Source organism: Drosophila sechellia, chromosome 3R (genome assembly GCF_004382195.2).
Source record: "Drosophila sechellia strain sech25 chromosome 3R, ASM438219v1, whole genome shotgun sequence".
Lineage (NCBI taxonomy): Eukaryota > Metazoa > Arthropoda > Insecta > Diptera > Drosophilidae > Drosophila > Drosophila sechellia.
In genome coordinates, this window is record NC_045952.1 from 27,682,817 (window position 1) to 27,701,011 (window position 18,195).

Genomic DNA, 18,195 nt, shown 5'->3' on the forward strand with positions numbered 1-18,195 from the left:
GTATAACAATCTAGTTCTCTTTGTTATAAATAATACTTCGTGGAACTTGTTGAAAGCAGAATAGAGAAATGGTTTATTTGTTTATGCATAACAACCAAATAAAGTTGTGTATTTAAGTCCGGATTTCTCTGCGGAGAAGTTAAAAATCTAAGGATAGTCTGGAACCTTCCACTGGACATTGATAAGCTAGAAGGTTCAGATTAAGCATACAGATTAATAAATATATTTATATTTATTTGGCAAGAATTTGCAAAAAGAATTTCGAAATTTCTTCGTCGTTCAATCCTCACTAGCTGAGAAACGGGTAATCTTGTTTTGTATTTTCAATCTTCACTTATAATACTATAATATTAAATAGGCTTTTTGGCAGGCTCCAAACCCATTGGTGAGCATTACAAATGGCGGCGTATAGTCCGGGAGAACTGATGATAGTTCCAATCCATCCACTGCACATTGGTGAGCATCGTCTCCAGGCTCTGCTGCATCGCCTGACGAATGCCCTTCAGTAACTGTCGGGAATCGTTGGCAAAGGATCTGAACTTTTTCAGATCACTTAGTGTGCTAACCTGCTCGGACAAGGGCGTCAATAGTCGCGACATGGTTCTGGTCTGTGGATAATAGCTGGAGAGAAAGTAGAGCCATATAATTAGATTTCTCTGCCAGTAGTTATACTTACTACTTGTGGATAAGCTCAACATTCTCTATGAAGTACCGCTTGGCCAGGAGGAAGCCCACTTGCCTGGAGGCCACCGCCTGGAAGCACAGCGATGAGTCCTGCTTGCGAATGGCGCTCTTGGGATCGAATGACTTCTCCATGTAACGCTGCAGTATCCAAACCTCCTTCGAGCAGCCCAGGGTACTCAAGATGGTCTGCCTCTCGGATCCCACATTCGATTTCCTGTACCGCGTCCACAGGAAGTTCCAATCCTCCTCCGTGCCTTGACTTATTGCGGTGCAGTACACTGTGCTGCGAAAGTTTAATGGAACCGGGTTGTTCTCGTCAGGATTGGCCTCTGCCCGCCATCTGCGGAAATAGGCCTGCGCCTGGGTCACACAATCGGATACGTCGTACTGACACGCCACATTGACCACCGTGGTCTTCAAAAGGATCTCATCCTGCTGCGGCATCGAGCTGAAAGTGTCGTTCATGCCATGCAGGTGCTCGTAGATCGGAGTAAGAAGCCTCTTCATGTAGCGCTGGAAATTAAGGATTGCATTCATGAGGTTCATCGTCTTAACATAGATCTAAAACATACTTTAAATGACCCAAAGTTGGGAGTTTGTCGCAGGATGCGGTTCAACAACTTCAAGTTGTCCAGGGCCGATTTCCAAGGAATAAGATCTCGTTCCCTCCGCAGATAGTTGGTCACTTGCAGTGCGGTTTCGTAGTCCTGTTCCCCCGTCCAGGCGAAGTACAGGACATCATCTAAAAGCTGGGCTCTGTTGATCACGTGAATGCTCTCGAACTCCTTGCTGTTCAAAGTATCAATCAACAGCTTCCAGTTTTTGGCATCATAGTTGGCTTTGTAAGGCGTCGACAGCTGAATATTAAGGATCAGCCATTCTTCGGGTCCAGCTTGATGATCAATGATTGTAGGCACATCTTCGTCCGTACTGCTGCACTCCATCCACGCCTTGGGTGCCGTGGTATTGAAGTCATTCTCCTCCCGGCTGGTATAGCTCAGTGGCACCCACCAGCAGCCAACGCGGTCGGCTTTGGGTATCTGGGAGTTGCGCAAGTAACGTTCCTGGGTAATCTCAGCGGTACCAGCCGAATAGTCACGGGTAATATTGAGCACAGGGTATCTGAGAAAGGCATTTGAAATTACTGGAAATGTTTTCAACTCGAGTATGGACTTACCCGGTTTGCAGAGTCCACGAGTCCATAATGGTATTTATGTCATAGTGCCCAGCCAGAGCTCCATTTTGATGAGCTGCTGTGGTGAGTGACTCCCATAGGTTATTCTGTTCGGCGTTCTTGTAGGCGTAAACCTTAAGATACTCCTTTAGCCCCGATCGGAAGGACTCCTCGCCCATGAACAAGTGCATCATTCGCAACACCGCGGATCCCTTTTGGTAAGAGATGGCATCAAAGCTTTCCTCGATTTCCGCCACCATTCGAATGGGCCTCGATATGGGATGGCTGCTCACCAGCGAGTCCAGGCGGAAGGAGGTCATCAGAGCGACCAAAGAACTCTTATCCCTTGAGTCCCACTCCGGATGGATTTTCTGCACTCCCAAGCCGGCCACATAGGTGGCGAATCCCTCGTTCAGCCAGAGGTCGGTCCACCACTTCATCGTCACCAGATTACCGAACCATTGGTGGGCCAACTCATGGGCTATTACATTGGCCAGGTCCTGTTTATCCGCCAGTGAAGAGTGGGTCGGCGAGTAGAGAAGTGTGGATTCTCTGTATTTGACCAGACCCCAGTTCTCCATGGCTCCAGCGCTGAAATCCGGAACTGCCATCTGATCGATCTTGGGAAGCGGATACCTGATGCCGAAGAACTCCTCGTAGTACTGCAGCACTTTGGGTCCAAACTCCGCGGCATAATTGCACTGATCGATGGCATTGGGCCTGGCCCACGTCCGGAATAGAGCTCCATTTGGCAGAGTGGAGGGTTTAAAGGTGAAATCATTCACTGAATATGCCACCAGGTAAGTGGACATCGGCACCGACTCCTCGAACTCGCACCATATGTAGTTTGGAAGGGACTCGCTGCTCATAGGAAATAATATTAAGTAAGTAAAATAAATAAACTGCTGGGCAAGAAGGACATACTGTTTCCTGATTTCCCTCACGGGCATATTGCTGATTGCCTTGTACTGCTTGTGATAGCCCAAAATGACCACAAAGGATGCCTTAATACCGGGCTCATCGAAGCAGGGAAATGCCTTTCGAGCGAAGGATGGTTCGAATTGAGTAGCAGACAGCCAGCTGAAATGAGATTTTGAGCATCAGATAGATAAGGTTTAACTTAAAGGATTGGACTCACCGTGTCTTGTTGGTCACAGGATTCTTGTAGGAACTGAGGTAGTAACCAAAAAGTTGCCGAGTTAGATGAGCAGAGAATGGAAGGCCAAGTTTGTACACATTGCCGGCCAAAAGTTCCTCGCAGGTGTGCATGATGTAATAGTCATGGGTGGGATTAACGGATGTGGATGACACACAATTATCCTTGTTTGACGCACCGCTAATTTGGCGCAGGGTGATCCGGGATTCATCGATGGTCAGGTTCTTCGAGTGCAGCGTTATGTTTCTGGTGTTTTTCAGGGCTTCAATCACGATTTGCACATTTCCGGCGAAACGGAGATCATCAGGACTTTCCAACAGTGTCAGGATACGCAAGTAATACTTTTGGGGTTTTAAGGCAGTTGGCAGCCGGTAGTGGTTATAGCTAGAAATCGAGTTGGCCGAGGATAAATCCAGGCTAATAACCAAAACAACCAAGAGAAACCACTTCATAGCCGAAACTGAGGGGAAAAATATATACAATATATAAGAAAACTATCAACAAAAGTAATAATAATACTATATATAGCTCAAAATGTATCTTTAGCTCGAAGAAAATAATTTGTTCATTTTCAGTTATGCAAATTGTGTTATTATTATATATATATATTTTCATTCATGGCTTATCAAAAACATTATCGCAAAGGAATCTCCCGATCTGTCGATGTCATGAACCGGAATTTTAATCAGAAAGCGTGGAGGTAATTGATTATTTGCAATAAAAATTTTAAAAATTTCAAAACAAAGCAGCTAATTATTGTTATAGTATTGTTTGTTAATATTTCTAATAGTTCACACCAAACTGTGATAAATGATTAGAAACTGCCGAACCACAAAGTCTTAAATCAAAGTTCAACTACTCATAGACACACAATGAAATCGCTTTAGTTATTTGGCATTACATTTAGAACGTGTTTCACGATTTACCGACGAATTGGTTTACCAGAAAAAAGACGGAGAACAAAAAACTAACCGATAGCAACTAGTGGCACTACCGATCTCACCAGAGGATGGTGACCGAATGCGACTAGTTCGACGATCGAACTGTGTCTACGATTTCCAGAGAGCAACTAAGAGAAAAAAATTAGAAGCTCAGAGTATCACTATCAGCTGCAAAACAGAATGGGGCTTACCCGGCGTATACGTTATTTTACATCGCATTGCTCGCAGTAGAAAGACAATATTCCAATTATTTTAAAATGTCTCTTTGAAGATGTATAGGAAAAAATTCTGTTGAACATATATAAATATATTTTGTATGAAACTCATAACAATGCATACTATGTTAGTTAGTGGGAAAGAATTTAATACTAGCTTGATTTTACGCTATATTAGCCGTAAAAAATGACTTTAATCCCATCCTTTATTCTATCCACTTCCAATTCAGAAATTAAAAGACTTCCATCTTGAGATACACGAATACTAGAGTATTAAATAGTTTATTTAAGCGACTTTAAACATTCATAACATTCCTGCTGAAATCAAGAGATGCTTCTCTTAGTGAGCTGATGAGAGGCTGGACTGGGAGCTGGGTAATCTAGAGCAGTTGCTGGATGGAGCGGGACATCTGGTGGTAGTTTCGCTCCTTCCACTGCACATTGGTGAGCATGATCTCCAGGGTCTGTTGGATGGCCTGTTCCAGACCCTTCAGCGACTGGCGGGAGTTGTTCACGAAGTCCTTGAACTCGTTGAAGTCGCTCAGCGTGATGACCTGCTCGGAAAGCGGCGAGAGGAGGCGGGACATGTCCTTGGTGAGCGGATGGTAGCTAAAAAAAAACATAAGCCCTTAGCCGAAGTTTTATCCATCACAAATGCAAAAACTTACAACTTGTAGATGAAGTCGACGTTGTCCATGAAATACTTTTTGGCCAGCAGGAAGCCCACCTCATTGAAGGCCACCGCCTGGAAGGCCCACATCGAGTCCTGCTTGCGAATGGCCTCCTTGGGGTCAAAGGTCAGCTCCAGATAGCGCTGCAGCAGCCACACCTCCCTCGAGCAGCCCAGAGCAGTCAGAATGGTGCGTTTCTCAGCCGCCACATTGGACTTCTTGTACCGCGTCCACAGGAACTCCCAGTCCGAATCGGATCCGTGCTTTATGGAGGTGCAGTACACAGTGCTACGAACGTTGATTGGAACCGGGTTCTTCTCGTCGGGATTAGCCTCCGCTCGCCAGTTGCGGTAGTAGGCCAGGGCCTGGGGCACGCAATCGCCCACCTGGTACTGACACGCCCAGTTGACCACCATTGTCTTCAGCAGCACCTGATCCTGCTGCGGAATCGCGCTGAACGTGTCGTTGATGCCATTCAGGTGCTCGTAGATCGGCAGGATCAGCTTCTTCATGTAGCGCTGCATTGAGGGTACATAAATTCATTTAAAAGGACTGTAATAAAGGTTCATATACCCGGCACTAGTCACATTCAAAAATATTAATTATATTTAGGGTGCTATCTAGTCAGACTTACGACAAAGAACAACTGTCGGTGGGTTGCCCATGGCAAGTTAGGTGGGTAGATGAAGTTAGGTGTGAGCAATTTTGAAAGGATTGTTTCGAAATACAAATGAGAATGGGATTACACGGGGAGCACGTTGTAGAAGATCAGTAGGATACTTTAAGACACTCACCTTGAAGAACTCAAAATCGGGTGTCTGGCGGACAATGCGGCCCACTCGCTTCAGATTCTCGAAGGCCGACTTCCAGGGCAGATACTCCCGCTCCCGCTGCAGATACTCGATCAGTCTCATGGCGATCTCATAGTCCTGTTCGCCGGTCCAGGCCAGATATAGGGCATCGTCGATCAGCTGAGCTCGGTTGATCACGTGGATGCGTTCGAAATCTCCATTGGTCAAGGTCTCAATGAGAAGCTTCCAGTTCTGGGCATCGTAGTTGACCTTGTACAGCGTCGAGAGCTGCGTATTGAAGATTACCCACTGATCGGGTCCTGGCAGATCCTGAATGGTCTTGGGCAGGCTCTCGCCATTCTTGCCGCACTCCATCCAAGCCTTGGGCGCCGTGTTGTTGAAGTCCTGCACCGCCTGTGTGGTGTAACTCAGTGGCACCCACCAGCAACCGCCGCGATGAGCTCGTGCTACCTGGGTGTTCAGGAGGTAGCGCTCCTGGTTGAGCTTGGCCGTCCTGGCGGCGTAGTCCCGCGTCACGTTGATCACGGGGTAGCTGGCAGAGAAAGGATTTTTAGTGGTAACTTAAAACAAGCCTATCCTGCAGGGACCTACCCAGTTTGCAGGGTCCACGAGTCCATGATGCTCTTGATGTCATAGCTTTTGGGCAGAGCTCGATACTTGTGGGCTGCCTGGGTGAGCGACTCCCAGAGATTGTCCTGCTCAGCATTCTTGTAGGAGAACTTCTGCAGATAGGCCTGCAGACCCGAGCGGAATGACTCCTCGCCCAGGAACAAGTGCATCATGCGCAGCACCGTGGAGCCCTTCTGGTAGGAGATCTGATCGAAACTCTCCGAGATCTCCGACACCATTTGGATGGGTCTCGAGATGGGATGGCTGCTCTCCAGGGCGTCCCTGCGGAAAATGGTCAGCAGGTTGGACAGCGACTCCTGCTCCATGGAACGCCATTCCGGATTGATATTCTCCACACCCAAACTGGCCACATAGGTGGCGAATCCCTCGTTCAGCCACAGGTCGGTCCACCACTTCATGGTGACCAGGTTGCCGAACCACTGGTGGGCCAACTCATGGGCCACCACGCTGGCCACCCGTTGCTTATCCGCCAGCGAGGAGTGAGCCGCCGAGTAGAGCAGGGCAATCTCCCTGTAGGTAACCAGACCCCAGTTCTCCATGGCGCCGGCACTGAAATCGGGCACTGCAATTTGATCGATCTTGGGAAGCGGGAACTTGATGCCGAAGAACTGTTCGTAGTATTGCAGCACTTTGGGTCCGAACTCAGCGGCATAGTCACACTGATCGATGGCATTGGGTCGGGCCCAAGTCCGGAATAGAGCGCTATTTGGCAGGGTGGAGGGCTTGTGGGAGAAATCGTTCACGGAGTAGGCAACCAGGTAGGTGGACATGGGCACCGACTCCTGGAACTCGCACCATATGTAGTCGGCGAGGGTTTCACTGGAAGAATAAAGTTAATGTAGCTTCTGTGGAAAGTTCTGAAAGTTACGCGATGACTTACTGTGGCTTGGTTTCCTTCACGGGCATGTTGCTTATACCCGTGTACTTCTTATGATATCCAAGGGTGACCACGAAAGGAGCCTTGAAATCGGGCTCATCAAAGCAGGGGAAGGCCAATCGAGCCGATGCCGGTTCAAACTGGGTAACGGAGATCCATCTGCAATAGGAAATAAGCCATCAGTGTCCAGATATGTTACTTCCTAAAGTCTGCGGACGCACTTGGTAAGATTGGCCACGGGATCCTTGTAGGAACTGCGGTAGTAGCCCTCAAGTTGTCGGTTCAGGTCGGCGGTGAAGGGCATGTACAACTCGTAGGTGTGGCCGGCCAAAAGTTCCTGGCAGGTCTTGAGGATGTAGAAGTCGTGGGATGGATTCACCGCCGTGGAGGACACGCAGTTCTCCTTCTTGCCCTCGCCGCCGATCTGGCGCAGGGTGATCTGGGACTCATCGATGGTCAGGTTCTTGGAGTGCAGTGTTATGTTCCTGGTGTTTTCTAGTGCTTCGATCAGGATCTTCACGGAACCGGAAAAGCGCAGGTCCTCCGGATTCTCCAGCAGTGTCAGGATGCGGAGGTGGTACTTCTGCGGGCGCAGTGATGTGGGCAGGCGATAGTAGTTGTAGGCGGACTCGATGGAGTCGGCGGTGGCTAATCCCAGGCCAAGGGCCGCCACGAACAGCAGAAACCACTTCATTACCAAAATCTGAGGGGAAGAGCGGGGGCGAATCACTTATTAGCGGGGCGCTCAAGCAGAGCAAACTAAAGCAATTAACCAAATCACTTTGCCAAATCATAAACATGGGTATCCACTAACAGAAATCTCGCATTATTCTACTTTAAGTGTCATTAATTCGAATACAATTTATTCAAAACTTGTGCTTCGCTTTCTCTCGCCCAGTTAATGGTAAACAATTATTATTTTTTCAACAAAACACAATGGTGTTGACTGATGTCCACTGTATAATTCGCACCGCGCTTTTTGCTGCCTATGCGGTTTCGCTGATTTACTTCAAATTAATGCAAATTGTTTTATTTATTATGTTAGGATCGTTATGCCGGGCACGTATTAAGGTCTGGGCCAATGAAACCCGATTGAAACTCTCCTCACAATTGGCATTATGCGCCGGCTACCTGATAAATGTACAGACTATATGTAGTTGATTGTAGATAGCCCTTGCCAGGGGTACTAAATGATATCGAAATATCTGTAGTTGATCAGCTGATCGAGTACAGAATAAATATTGTGCCGTTAACTGCACATGGGAACTAGGTGTAACTGGTCTGTTTGTTTTAAAATATATATAGTTGTTTATCATAAATATAAGTTTACTTTTTAATAATATGCCTAAACATCTATAAATCTTGGTTGCCTTCAAAGTTAGTTTATTATACCCATCAACTGTGTTCCCACGCCTTCACTTCGGCTTTTGAACTTTTTGTTCAACGTTTAAACTATTTTGTTAAGTAAGCACGCACACTTTAACAATTGAATACCTTTAAGAAGTAACTAAGGTAACTATTCCAGCCAGAATATCCCAAGGGAGCTAGGAAGGAAACCTGCATGGATTCCTGTACTGTACTGGATTAACCAGATTGCAATTCCCTGCTGGTTTTTATTTTTCTGGACTTCTTTTAGCTCCAGTCTTAATTATGCAAAAGTTGTTCTTTTGGTTTGGCTTTCTGGGTTCTTCTTTGGTTGCATATAAATAAATGTAAATGCGGGTCAATGAACTTTGCAGATTATCATATATAAACGAATATAGATTGGGTCCGCATAGATAATAATTACTAATATATGTTTTTGATCAGGTAAATATCAATAAATTGTTCTGATCAATAAAAGTTCATTGAATTCATTGTTTTGATGCTTATTAAATACAGGAAGCTGTTAAGAAAACGTGCAAATAAATTCCCGAATCGAAAGACAATAAAACTGTCCGCTTGAAATGGAATTAAATGCACTTGTGTTAACTTGTTTGTGATTTCTCAAAAAAAATTTTGAAAAACACGTGCTGCTGTGACATTGACCCATCAATTGATCCCTTCGAGTTAACTGGGAGTAAGTACAGCAGCGGTCAAGATACTAGCTTCAAGAACTTTGAAGAATTTGGAAGTGAAGCAAAAGTGCTTTAAAATGCTAATAAGTTCGAAAGGTAATTATAATGAAGCGAATTCAAGAGTTCAAAAAACTTGCATTCAGTTAATAAATACTCAATATTCATAAATAATCTTAATATCTGATGATTTCTTCCTGGATTTGCGGAGTCTTTAAACTTTTGTCTTCACAGAAGGCAGTCTTAATATAAATAATCACGAAGAGGGTGTAATGGAATTATTTTGGACAACACATTATTTATGGTGCACAGTTCAGCACTTAAACTGGTTTTTTCTCGGCTTGGATATATATTCTTTTGGTTTGTGTTCTTAACACACTTGTGTCACTCTATTCTTTTTTTCGGCACTTCTTTCGAGTGCGTAGTTGCTGTCTCGTGATTTCGGGGTTAAATCTGGCGTTCTTTTTTTGCGATTCAAGTCCGTTCAAGCTGCACTCTCGAGGTGCTTGACACACAAAGATTGTTGGGACCAACCGTTGCCAGAGCCTCAGTCACAGCCACAGAAAAGCGGGAAAACACGCAGGAGTGCGACCTGTTCGACGGTCGAGGCGAATCTAAAGTTTACTGAGCACGGCGCTTTATCTTATACGTTAGCCCGTGGTTACACCGCTCACCCATACAGACGGAAAAGCCGAAAGCCGAGAACTGGAGAGCCAACGAAACGTCGACGGCTTAGAGATTGAATCGCTGCTTTGCGTCGGCGCAGAGAATCGCAGATTCAGTATGCTGGTTCTATCGTAGAGCATAGGAGGTAAAAAAGAAAAAAAAAAAAAAAGCACATGTGTGACCCACACGAAACTCACAGCGGGCGATTGCAATGAAATAATGGCAGGGCTTACCCGGCGTATGCGCAATTTTGATTCACGCTGCACACATACGCAGCGATGTCACTACGTGTTTTTGACCCTAATTGCGCTGATTAACCCATTTCTTTCTATTTCGTATGCCACTGGGCACTTCATCCACTCGACCCCAGAGTTCACCCAGTCACTCAACCTGAAACACACCCACTTCTGGACCACTCCCCGTGGCGGAAGCTCCGCAGATAAGGGGCCACGAAAAGTGGCAAAAACAAACCATGATAAACCAAGTGCAGACGGACAGACAGACAGACGGACAGACAAACGCAGCATGCGGGCTCACAGGAGGGGCTTTATCGGGTTAACCCTTTGAGGAAAGCCCCATATTTGGGTCACCCTTTAAAGTATTTACCAAATTTCTAAAGTTTTATTTCTACATTTACTTGTTGTTTCAAATCAACTTTGATTATTTGAATAGCTTATTATAATTTATTATATTTACTGCATATAAGTCTTCAGAGGGTTAATTTGGCATGGAAATTGGCCTGAAGCTCGAAATATTTCTGTGGCTAGGGCACTGCCTTTGGCTAATTGCCACAAACCTCGTTTGGCTTTCATCCACACTTTTTTTGAGGATTAAAGATTTGATAGTTTTAAGGAGAAATTGAAATGGGTGTGGACGTGAATTGGAACATAAGCTATAAACGAGAATAATCTGCTTTGGGGTGAAATTCGATTATCATAAGCCGATTTTCGGAAAGTGTTAGGTTTTGCCTTCAATTTATAGAAAAGTATTAGTAAAGTTGTTGGGAGAAACAAGTTAACAAATTTAAAGGAGTTTTTGTATATCGTATGTCAAAAAATCATCACGTGTCCATCTCTAATTTAAAGAAATATAAAGTGACATACAAGCTTACGTATAACAGTCTGCCAAAAAGTCGCCGCTGTTATACTCACTTTCAACGGACACAGCGCCCTCTAGCATATACAAAGTGCAACTACTCGCCTTGCGCGCCAATTTCAAAGCGTTAATTCTGAGAAAACCCTTAGAATACCGAAATCCCGCACAAAGTGCGCATTTGGCGTCATTTGAAAGATAAAAATTCCAGGAATTTCAGTTCTTTTTCGTCATGTATTAAGTATATATAAAATTGATGGTCTTTGTTCAATAATATTGCCTTTTTTGATGCAAAAATAAGCTTTGCTTAAATAATAATCATTACATGGTAAAATATTTGTTTTCTTGTTTGCATTTGCGTTTCGGGGCCTTGTTCGTTTACGGATTACATAAAAATAAACAAATAATAAGCGTAAATTGTACCTAGCAGAAGTTTTCAACTTTCAACTCTAAACGTTAGCTCTTAAAAATATAGTTTTAGGGATGAAATTAATGAGCGTGTTTGTTTTTGTGAGATATTCGTTTTTGTTTTTTTTTTTCTTTTTAGCCATTTTTTGTTCTGCTTATCATCTACAAATGATTAAGGGGTCTGATTTCGGGATCGTCCTCTTAAATTTAAGTGACATGGTTCCTCACGTTTTTAGATTATAATGCACATTTTTCTTTTGCTTGTTCGTTGGTTATCTTTAAAATTTGAACTAGAGTGCTTAAATAATTGAACTAAAGCCGAAACCATAAAAACAATAATAACTAAACAAAAGCGTTAAATTCCAAATGAAATTGTCTGTTTTGCATGAATGCGAGTGTCGGGTGTGTGTCTGCGTGTGCGAGAAACTTAGTCTACGGATTAACAAATGAAAATCAACAAAAATCAACTTAAAAGCAGCGTGAAATAAATAACCTTATACGTCTATATATACAATACGATAACACCCAAACTTAGATAACGAACTGCACGATAATCCCACATCCTACAGCATCAGTCGCGAGCGCGACTTCTTGAGCCGCCCGGTGGCACCGCCCAGGCCATCGCCGTTCCAGGACTTGGACTTGGCGCGGAAGTGGCGGTAGGCCTCGTTGTAGGCGGGGTCCAGCATGGTGCGGTAGGCATGGGGTTCGCACAGCTCAACGTGCGACTCGAAGAACTCCTTGTAGCCGTTGTGCAGCAGATAGATCTCGGGATAGTGCAACGCCGGATAGGCGTTGGTATTCCTCTCGCGATCCAAATTCCGCAGGAAGCGGGACATTTTCGGTCCACGCTCCGAGGAGAACTCGCAGTGGAAGATGATGATGTTGCGCTTGGGTCCCGATTCGGCGTTCTGCTGCTGCTGCAGCTCAGTCTGTTGGACGGTGAGGAACTCATCGAGGATCTGCTCGGTGGTGTACAGGTTCTTGGCTCCCTCGATGTGGCCGCCCTCGAATTCGTAGGGGTAGCGGCAGTCGATGATGCGGTAGCTGGCCACCTTATCGCTGAACTCGCCCTTCAACAGGCGAGCCACTGTTTCGCTGGAGATGCTCTTCAGATCCCGATGACGACCCTCCATTAGGGGCAGGGCATAGGCTTTGCTGAAGTCGCCGATCAGCTCGGGCTCGTTGCGGTTCTCGGAGCGGGCCAGGGCGGACATGATCTCGGCGTCGTTCAGGGACATGCACTTCCTCAGTGGAGGGGGGTGGCCAATTGTGACCTGGCTGAGTGGGCTGGGTGCGGGGCAGTTCTCCTTCTCAACGGCGGCGCAGCGATGGCGTTTGCTCTGGATGGGCGAGCAGTTGGCCGATGCTGGTGGTTCCGGGCGCTTGAAGCAATCCCGGGCAGTCTCTGGGGTCTTTGGTGGTGGGGTGGTGGTGCTGTTGGTGTTGCTCTCCGTCATGCTGAGGCACCTTCTGACCGAAGGGCGGCGCATGGACAGACCCGCTGGCGACTTGGCTGCAGGCTGCTCCTTGATCTGGCCGCTGATCAGCGAGTTGAGGCCACTGGGGAAGCCCAGGGCGGTCTGTTGGCTCTGCGACTCCATCTCGAAGAGCTCCATGTACTCATCGTCCATGGAGGACTCCATGGAGCAGGTGGAGGACAGGCTGTTGAAGATGCGGAAGCTGCGCGCCGGCGTGTGGTCACTCGATACTCCCATTGCTGGCAGAATCTTCGGCTGGCGGATGATCTGGAAGCGCTGGGGCGAGCCCTCCGGCGAGAGCAGACCCATCAGCTCCGGACTGGCCGAGCGCTGCTGATCCTGGGGCACAGTGTCGTCGTCGTAGAACGACAGCTCCTCCTGGTCCATGCTCATCAGTTCCAGGGAACGGCGAGCACGACGAGATCCACTCATTTTGTTGATGCTACTCGAACTGCTGGTGTTATTACTGCAAGAGCAAACACAGAGAGGGGGAGGATTAGTCAACTGTTCGGCATCGAGGAAGAGAGCTGCTTTTGCTTCCCTAAACTCTCGCAAGAGCGGGTCAATAAACCCAGCTAAAAATACTGACAAACGTGGTGGTGGTGGTGGCGTTGGTGGTGTAAAAACAACAAAAATACCCGAGAAAATACAGAGGGGTTGTTGTAATTGGGGGAAGAGGGAGCTGAACTAGAAATTTACTTTAATGTTGCTTCGAAAACTGGAATTTGTGGGATGCGACTTGCTCACACGATATCATTGATATTGTAAACTATTTTTTATATACTTTTTAGAGAATTCCCTAGAAACGCGACGGACCCTCTTCTTCTTCTTGATTCCACTTAAGCATTAGCGGTACTCCAAATGGAATTCCCTTTTGCTTTTCGCTTGCATCTGCTTTTCTGCTTGACTTTTTGCTTTTGGGTCACACGTCACGCAAGCGCAGCGATAATACAACAAAAAACCGCAAAGAACACGAGGAAAAAAGGAAAAAAAAGCAAAAAAAATGACTGACTGACGGACGACGGACAAAAAGCATTTTTTGCTGCTGCTTTTTTTTTGGAGCCTCGCGGAAGCCGGTTTAATGAATGAAAAACGGCAAGCGAGCAACAAAACAACAGCTGAGCGCCAAAATAAAAATCGGGCAAAAAGCAAACGTGCCGAGCGTGATAAAAAGAACTCTTACTTTTGTTGGCCCCATCGTTTACATTTCTGTTTTTTGTTTCTTTTTTTTTTGCTTTGCTGTTGTTGCTGTTGCTCTTGAACTTGCACTTTTTATCGCGTATTTTCAACTGGTATTCCTGGTGCAAAAGGGGTTTGCTGTTGCTAATCCTTGGGCGGTATGGTATAATTACCTGATATTGCAATCCATGCTGCAGTTGTTTTCCTCCACAATGGTTTCCCACAGCATTTTGTTGGTTTTTTGTGTTGTGTTGCGTTGGTTGCTTCGAAGAGACGAAGATGTTCGATTTTGCTGGCGAGTCTGAAGCCGAAGAAATTGCTAAAACACAATTTGTTCTTGGTCACTCTGCACTCATTTACAGTTTGTTAAGAATTTTGGAAGGTAGTCCTTGGTTTTTGGCTAGTATTGCATTTTAGTTAATTTAGTTTGTTTGTTTTTTTTTGTTAATGTGTCCGTTTGAGCATGATTTTTTTTGTTTTGTATTTCGGTGTGTGGTTGTGCGAGGTTTTTCTTTTTGTCAATAATTTGAACCGCACAATCTCAATTCACCGAACGAGGAACCGAAAGACTGAACAAGAAGAGCTGTTGACTCGACGACGAACTGAGAACGAATGTGCTGGATATGCCGAGCAGCTGGTTTTTATAACCGCACCCCGGCCGGGCACGATCAGCTGATGAGCCAATGGGCGCGAGCGAGATGGCGCGCGTTTTTCGTTCTCTCTGCTTCTCTCTTAGCTCTTGGTTCTCAGCTCCTTTCCTTTGCCTTCCTTTCCTATCCATTCCTTCCTATCCTTCCCAGAAAGGCCAATAGAAGAGGAAGGGAGACGGGCAACGAGCGAAACCAACACACATAACGGGGCCATGTGCGATGCGAAAAGGAAAACTGGGAAAATGGGAGAATCAGGATCATATGGACTCGGTTTTGGAAATCTCTGCTCTTGTGGAGCGCTAAAGTGCCGGCAACAGGTAGAATCCTTTCCCCTGTTTTTCCCCTATCGCAAAATCTTGCACCGAATACCAATGTCCCGAGAAACGAGGAGAATCTGGCGCCTTGGTGGTCGCCAGCTCTATGGAGGCCACTGATTTTGGCGCGCGAGCTTTTATACCGCGACGCGTACCGCCGAAGTGGAGCCGAAGTCGCCACAATTGGAGCCGAAGTGGAGCCGAAGCGAACGTGAAAATAGAGTGGAGCCCCAAGAAGCGAAGAGGAAGCGCTGAAGAACTGCGCGAATCTTTAAGCAGAATTTCAAGGCGGCATCGATTGTGTCGTTTGCAGGTAATAATGTGAGATCCACGCATTCCTGCTGCCCCCTGTGCCCCCTCGTACCGCCCCTCTCTGGAAACTACATATCAGCAGGTAGTGGCAGCAGTCATATGATCGCCGCACCGGCGGGATGGGCGGTCGCGGAGGGGGCGTGGCTCCTTTGTGTTCTGCAGACGTAGACGCCAATGTCGTTAAATGAGCAAAGCTTCCAGCCACAGAGATCTCCATTCACAGGTAGCACTCTACAAGATGAACCCGTGTGGGCTTTATGAGAATCCGTACAAACACAGATCTTAAGCAAAAGTAGCAAACACGTGGTAAATCATGATGTCAGCCAAACGAAATAACAAATAATCGATAATGTGAATGAAGCTCAGAATGCTTGCCCTCGCCGAGGCTCCACTGTAGCCCATCGTTTGTGTGCAATCGCGGCAAAGTTAAAGCAAAAATCGAGTTACATATGCGCCGATGCCCTGCGGGAGTCATTCTGGAGGATCCAAGGGGCTCACGAGGGGGGATGTGAACACCCATGGGTTGTGCTGTGCAGTTCGAGTGTGTTTTTGTAAGGTCCGCGGCAAACAAATGAAGGACAGGCCAGTGCAACCAGGCCATATCATTCACACCGCTTGAATCGCAGACGAACGTAAATGATTTCGATTTCGGGAGCAACCACAGGCGAAGCCACCAAATGAGCTACGGTTTCATTCCGCTGAATTCCTTTGGCCAGCTTTTGTTGTTGCTGCAGGAAGAGCCGAGAGGATCATCTTTATGGAAAACAACCAGCACAAAACGACGAGAAGGACGCAGAAATCATAAAGTGGTTTTGAACAAGTTAAAAAAGCGCATAGGGGAAAAAGGAAGGAAAAAGCTCAGAACCAATCTCATTCATAGCGATCCGTGCGCACAGTGGGGCCAATTAGATTTATTAGAGGTAAGTAAATCATAATTTTACTGCGAACGCACGCATTACTACTATTTAAAAGGTTTCGAAATCGATGTTTGCTGGAAACTACACAAACCAACGAGTTGTTCGTCTATTCTCATTGTTACTTACATTATTTCTAATTATAGATAAGTTTTTTGCATAAGTATGTTCTCCGAATTCTTATCCCGTTTTCATGTTTTTATTCTTTCCAATTATAGCCTCGCAATTATGGATTTCAGATAATACCACCGTGATATCGCCGGGCTCCAGAAAAAGGGCAAAGCGGAGGAAGCGGGAATCAAAAGCATATGCAAAAGCACACTCACACACACGTGTGTGTGCGTGTGTGTGAGTGGGTAAATTTGATAAAGAATGAGAATAGGCTGCGGAGAAAGAAATTGCAGCAACAATGTGAATGGAAATGGGAATGGGGCACAACAATAGCGGGGGACCTCAAAAACAGCATAACGAACAAAAAAAATCACAGGACCAGCAAAAAGTGAAGAGCTAAATTGTAAATCGAAATTCCAAGAAGTGAGCTTTGAGCATCGGCTCTTATTTTATTTTTTTTTTGTTTTTTACTCGGTCGTCTGTGCATTAAAATGCCTGCAAAGTGTGCGAAAAAAGCGTTTGAGATACTTTTGTGCGCGCGCGCTTTTCGCAAATCACTGCCAAAAGGGTTAAGGGTGGTGCGGTGGGCAGGCATGGGTTAAAGGCTGGGCGGTCCCAGCTTTCGCGCGTGTGTGTGTGTGTGGTAGACAATGCAACGCAATTAGAAAGAGGCGCAAAGAGGAGCCAGCGATCGGATGTCTAGGTGAGAGATACAAAAAGAGCAACTTTTCAACGTCCCCCTAAAACTTATTGAAATGCAATTTATTTATAATAAAACTATTCATTTATTTCAGATAAATCTGCATAGTACATCCTGGTAAGTGCATACTATCCATTTTGCATTTACTATAAAATGTATCTTCTCAATTCTTTTAACTTTTATTAAAATGTTCTTGTATGCAATTTTTAAATGATCCCTATATATGATATGTAGTGTTAGATTCCCCTACTCATGCCCTTTCCCCTACCAAATCGCAGGGGCAATGGTTTGTGTACATAAGGTGCGAAAGGAAGAGGAGTAGAGAAGAGGTGCGCAGGCAGATACTGATTAGAACGCAGGACGAAGAAACAGTTAGACAGGGATAGCGGTTCCCTCTCTCATATGTTCGATCAGCTGATCGGGGCCAGGAGCGAAGGATATGAACAGCAGGGAGGCCGAATTAGTCCTGCTGTGTGTGTGTGCGCGAAGGGGGAAGGGGAATGTAGGAGGGGGTGGGGAAGGATAGAAGGAGCGTTCACAACGTGCGCGCGGAAATTCCAGAACACGAGCTGAGGAAGAAAGAGGGAGAGGAGAGTGAGCAGCGAGGAGGTGGGGGCAGGAGTAAGGACGAAGGAGGCGCGGCGCTGAGATTTCTCAGCAGAAAGAGAGAGGGAAAGAGGCAGAGAAGTGCAGCGCTGCCGCTGCCGAAGAAGTAGGTGAAGCGCAGGGAATAGCCTTGCTTACTTGGGATTTTTTGTTTTTGCGCCAAAACCTTTTCGTACTAGTGTGTGTATTTGTGCGAAGGACTCGTTTTAGTGCGAAAGAGAGGGGGCGCAGAGGAGTCCAATCGATCCGCATTCTGTTTATCTTTCGCTGCCTTCTCCTTTGGCCGTGATTTTGTCTTCTTGCCTTTTTGTTATATGTGTTTTTTAAGTCGCGTTCTGTTCGTTTTCCTCGTCTACAAGCCGATTGTGAGAAATATTGTATCTTCGAGATACATTTCGTTACTTGACTTTCCGCCGTTGCGTGCCGTTCTTCTTTCATTTTTCATCTCACTTGCCTTTATGGCTGGCCCCACTAATTGATTCTCTGCATAAATTTTATTTAAAGCTTTAATAAATGTCAAAATAAGCAATTCATTTCGATGTTAGAGA

General features: G+C 45.9%; 4 protein-coding genes across 7 annotated transcripts; 1 reads left to right on the plus strand and 3 right to left on the minus strand.

Moving 5' to 3' along the window:
- Nucleotides 1-72: 72 nt before the first annotated feature.
- Nucleotides 73-4,289, minus strand: LOC6612681 (aminopeptidase Ey). Of its 4 annotated transcripts, none has more exons than XM_032723384.1 (7): nt 4,147-4,289; nt 2,997-3,474; nt 2,783-2,938; nt 1,862-2,719; nt 1,257-1,806; nt 677-1,197; nt 73-621 (listed from the first exon to the last, which is right to left on the minus strand). In XM_032723384.1, the coding sequence occupies exons 1-7, from the start codon at nt 4,172-4,174 to the stop codon at nt 393-395; spliced, it is 2,820 nt and encodes a 939-aa protein (XP_032579275.1). In that variant the 5' UTR covers nt 4,175-4,289; the 3' UTR covers nt 73-392. The 4 variants fall into 4 exon arrangements, with proteins under 4 accessions (XP_032579275.1, XP_032579276.1, XP_002037184.1 ...); XM_032723385.1 differs by lacking the exon at nt 4,147-4,289 and adding an exon at nt 3,987-4,021; XM_002037148.2 differs by lacking the exon at nt 4,147-4,289 and adding an exon at nt 3,916-4,018.
- Nucleotides 4,290-4,419: 130 nt separating this feature from the next.
- On the minus strand, nt 4,420-9,827 carry LOC6612682 (aminopeptidase Ey). The gene is made up of 7 exons (XM_002037149.2): nt 9,749-9,827; nt 7,382-7,863; nt 7,164-7,319; nt 6,245-7,102; nt 5,636-6,185; nt 4,839-5,359; nt 4,420-4,779 (listed from the first exon to the last, which is right to left on the minus strand). Exons 2-7 carry the CDS (start codon nt 7,852-7,854, stop codon nt 4,551-4,553), a joined length of 2,787 nt encoding a protein of 928 aa, XP_002037185.1. The 5' UTR covers nt 7,855-7,863; nt 9,749-9,827; the 3' UTR covers nt 4,420-4,550.
- A 1,359-nt stretch (nt 9,828-11,186) lies between these two features.
- On the minus strand, nt 11,187-15,070 carry LOC6612683 (M-phase inducer phosphatase). Its single transcript, XM_032721978.1, has 2 exons — nt 14,214-15,070; nt 11,187-13,327 (listed from the first exon to the last, which is right to left on the minus strand). The coding sequence occupies exons 1-2, from the start codon at nt 14,267-14,269 to the stop codon at nt 11,944-11,946; spliced, it is 1,440 nt and encodes a 479-aa protein (XP_032577869.1). The 5' UTR covers nt 14,270-15,070; the 3' UTR covers nt 11,187-11,943.
- A 703-nt stretch (nt 15,071-15,773) lies between these two features.
- Nucleotides 15,774-17,128, plus strand: LOC116801752. Its single transcript, XM_032723039.1, is given in 4 exon segments — nt 15,774-15,838; nt 15,894-16,155; nt 16,158-16,236; nt 16,449-17,128. Coding segments are annotated over 3 exon segments (366 nt in total). The 3' UTR covers nt 16,197-16,236; nt 16,449-17,128.
- Nucleotides 17,129-18,195: the final 1,067 nt, after the last annotated feature.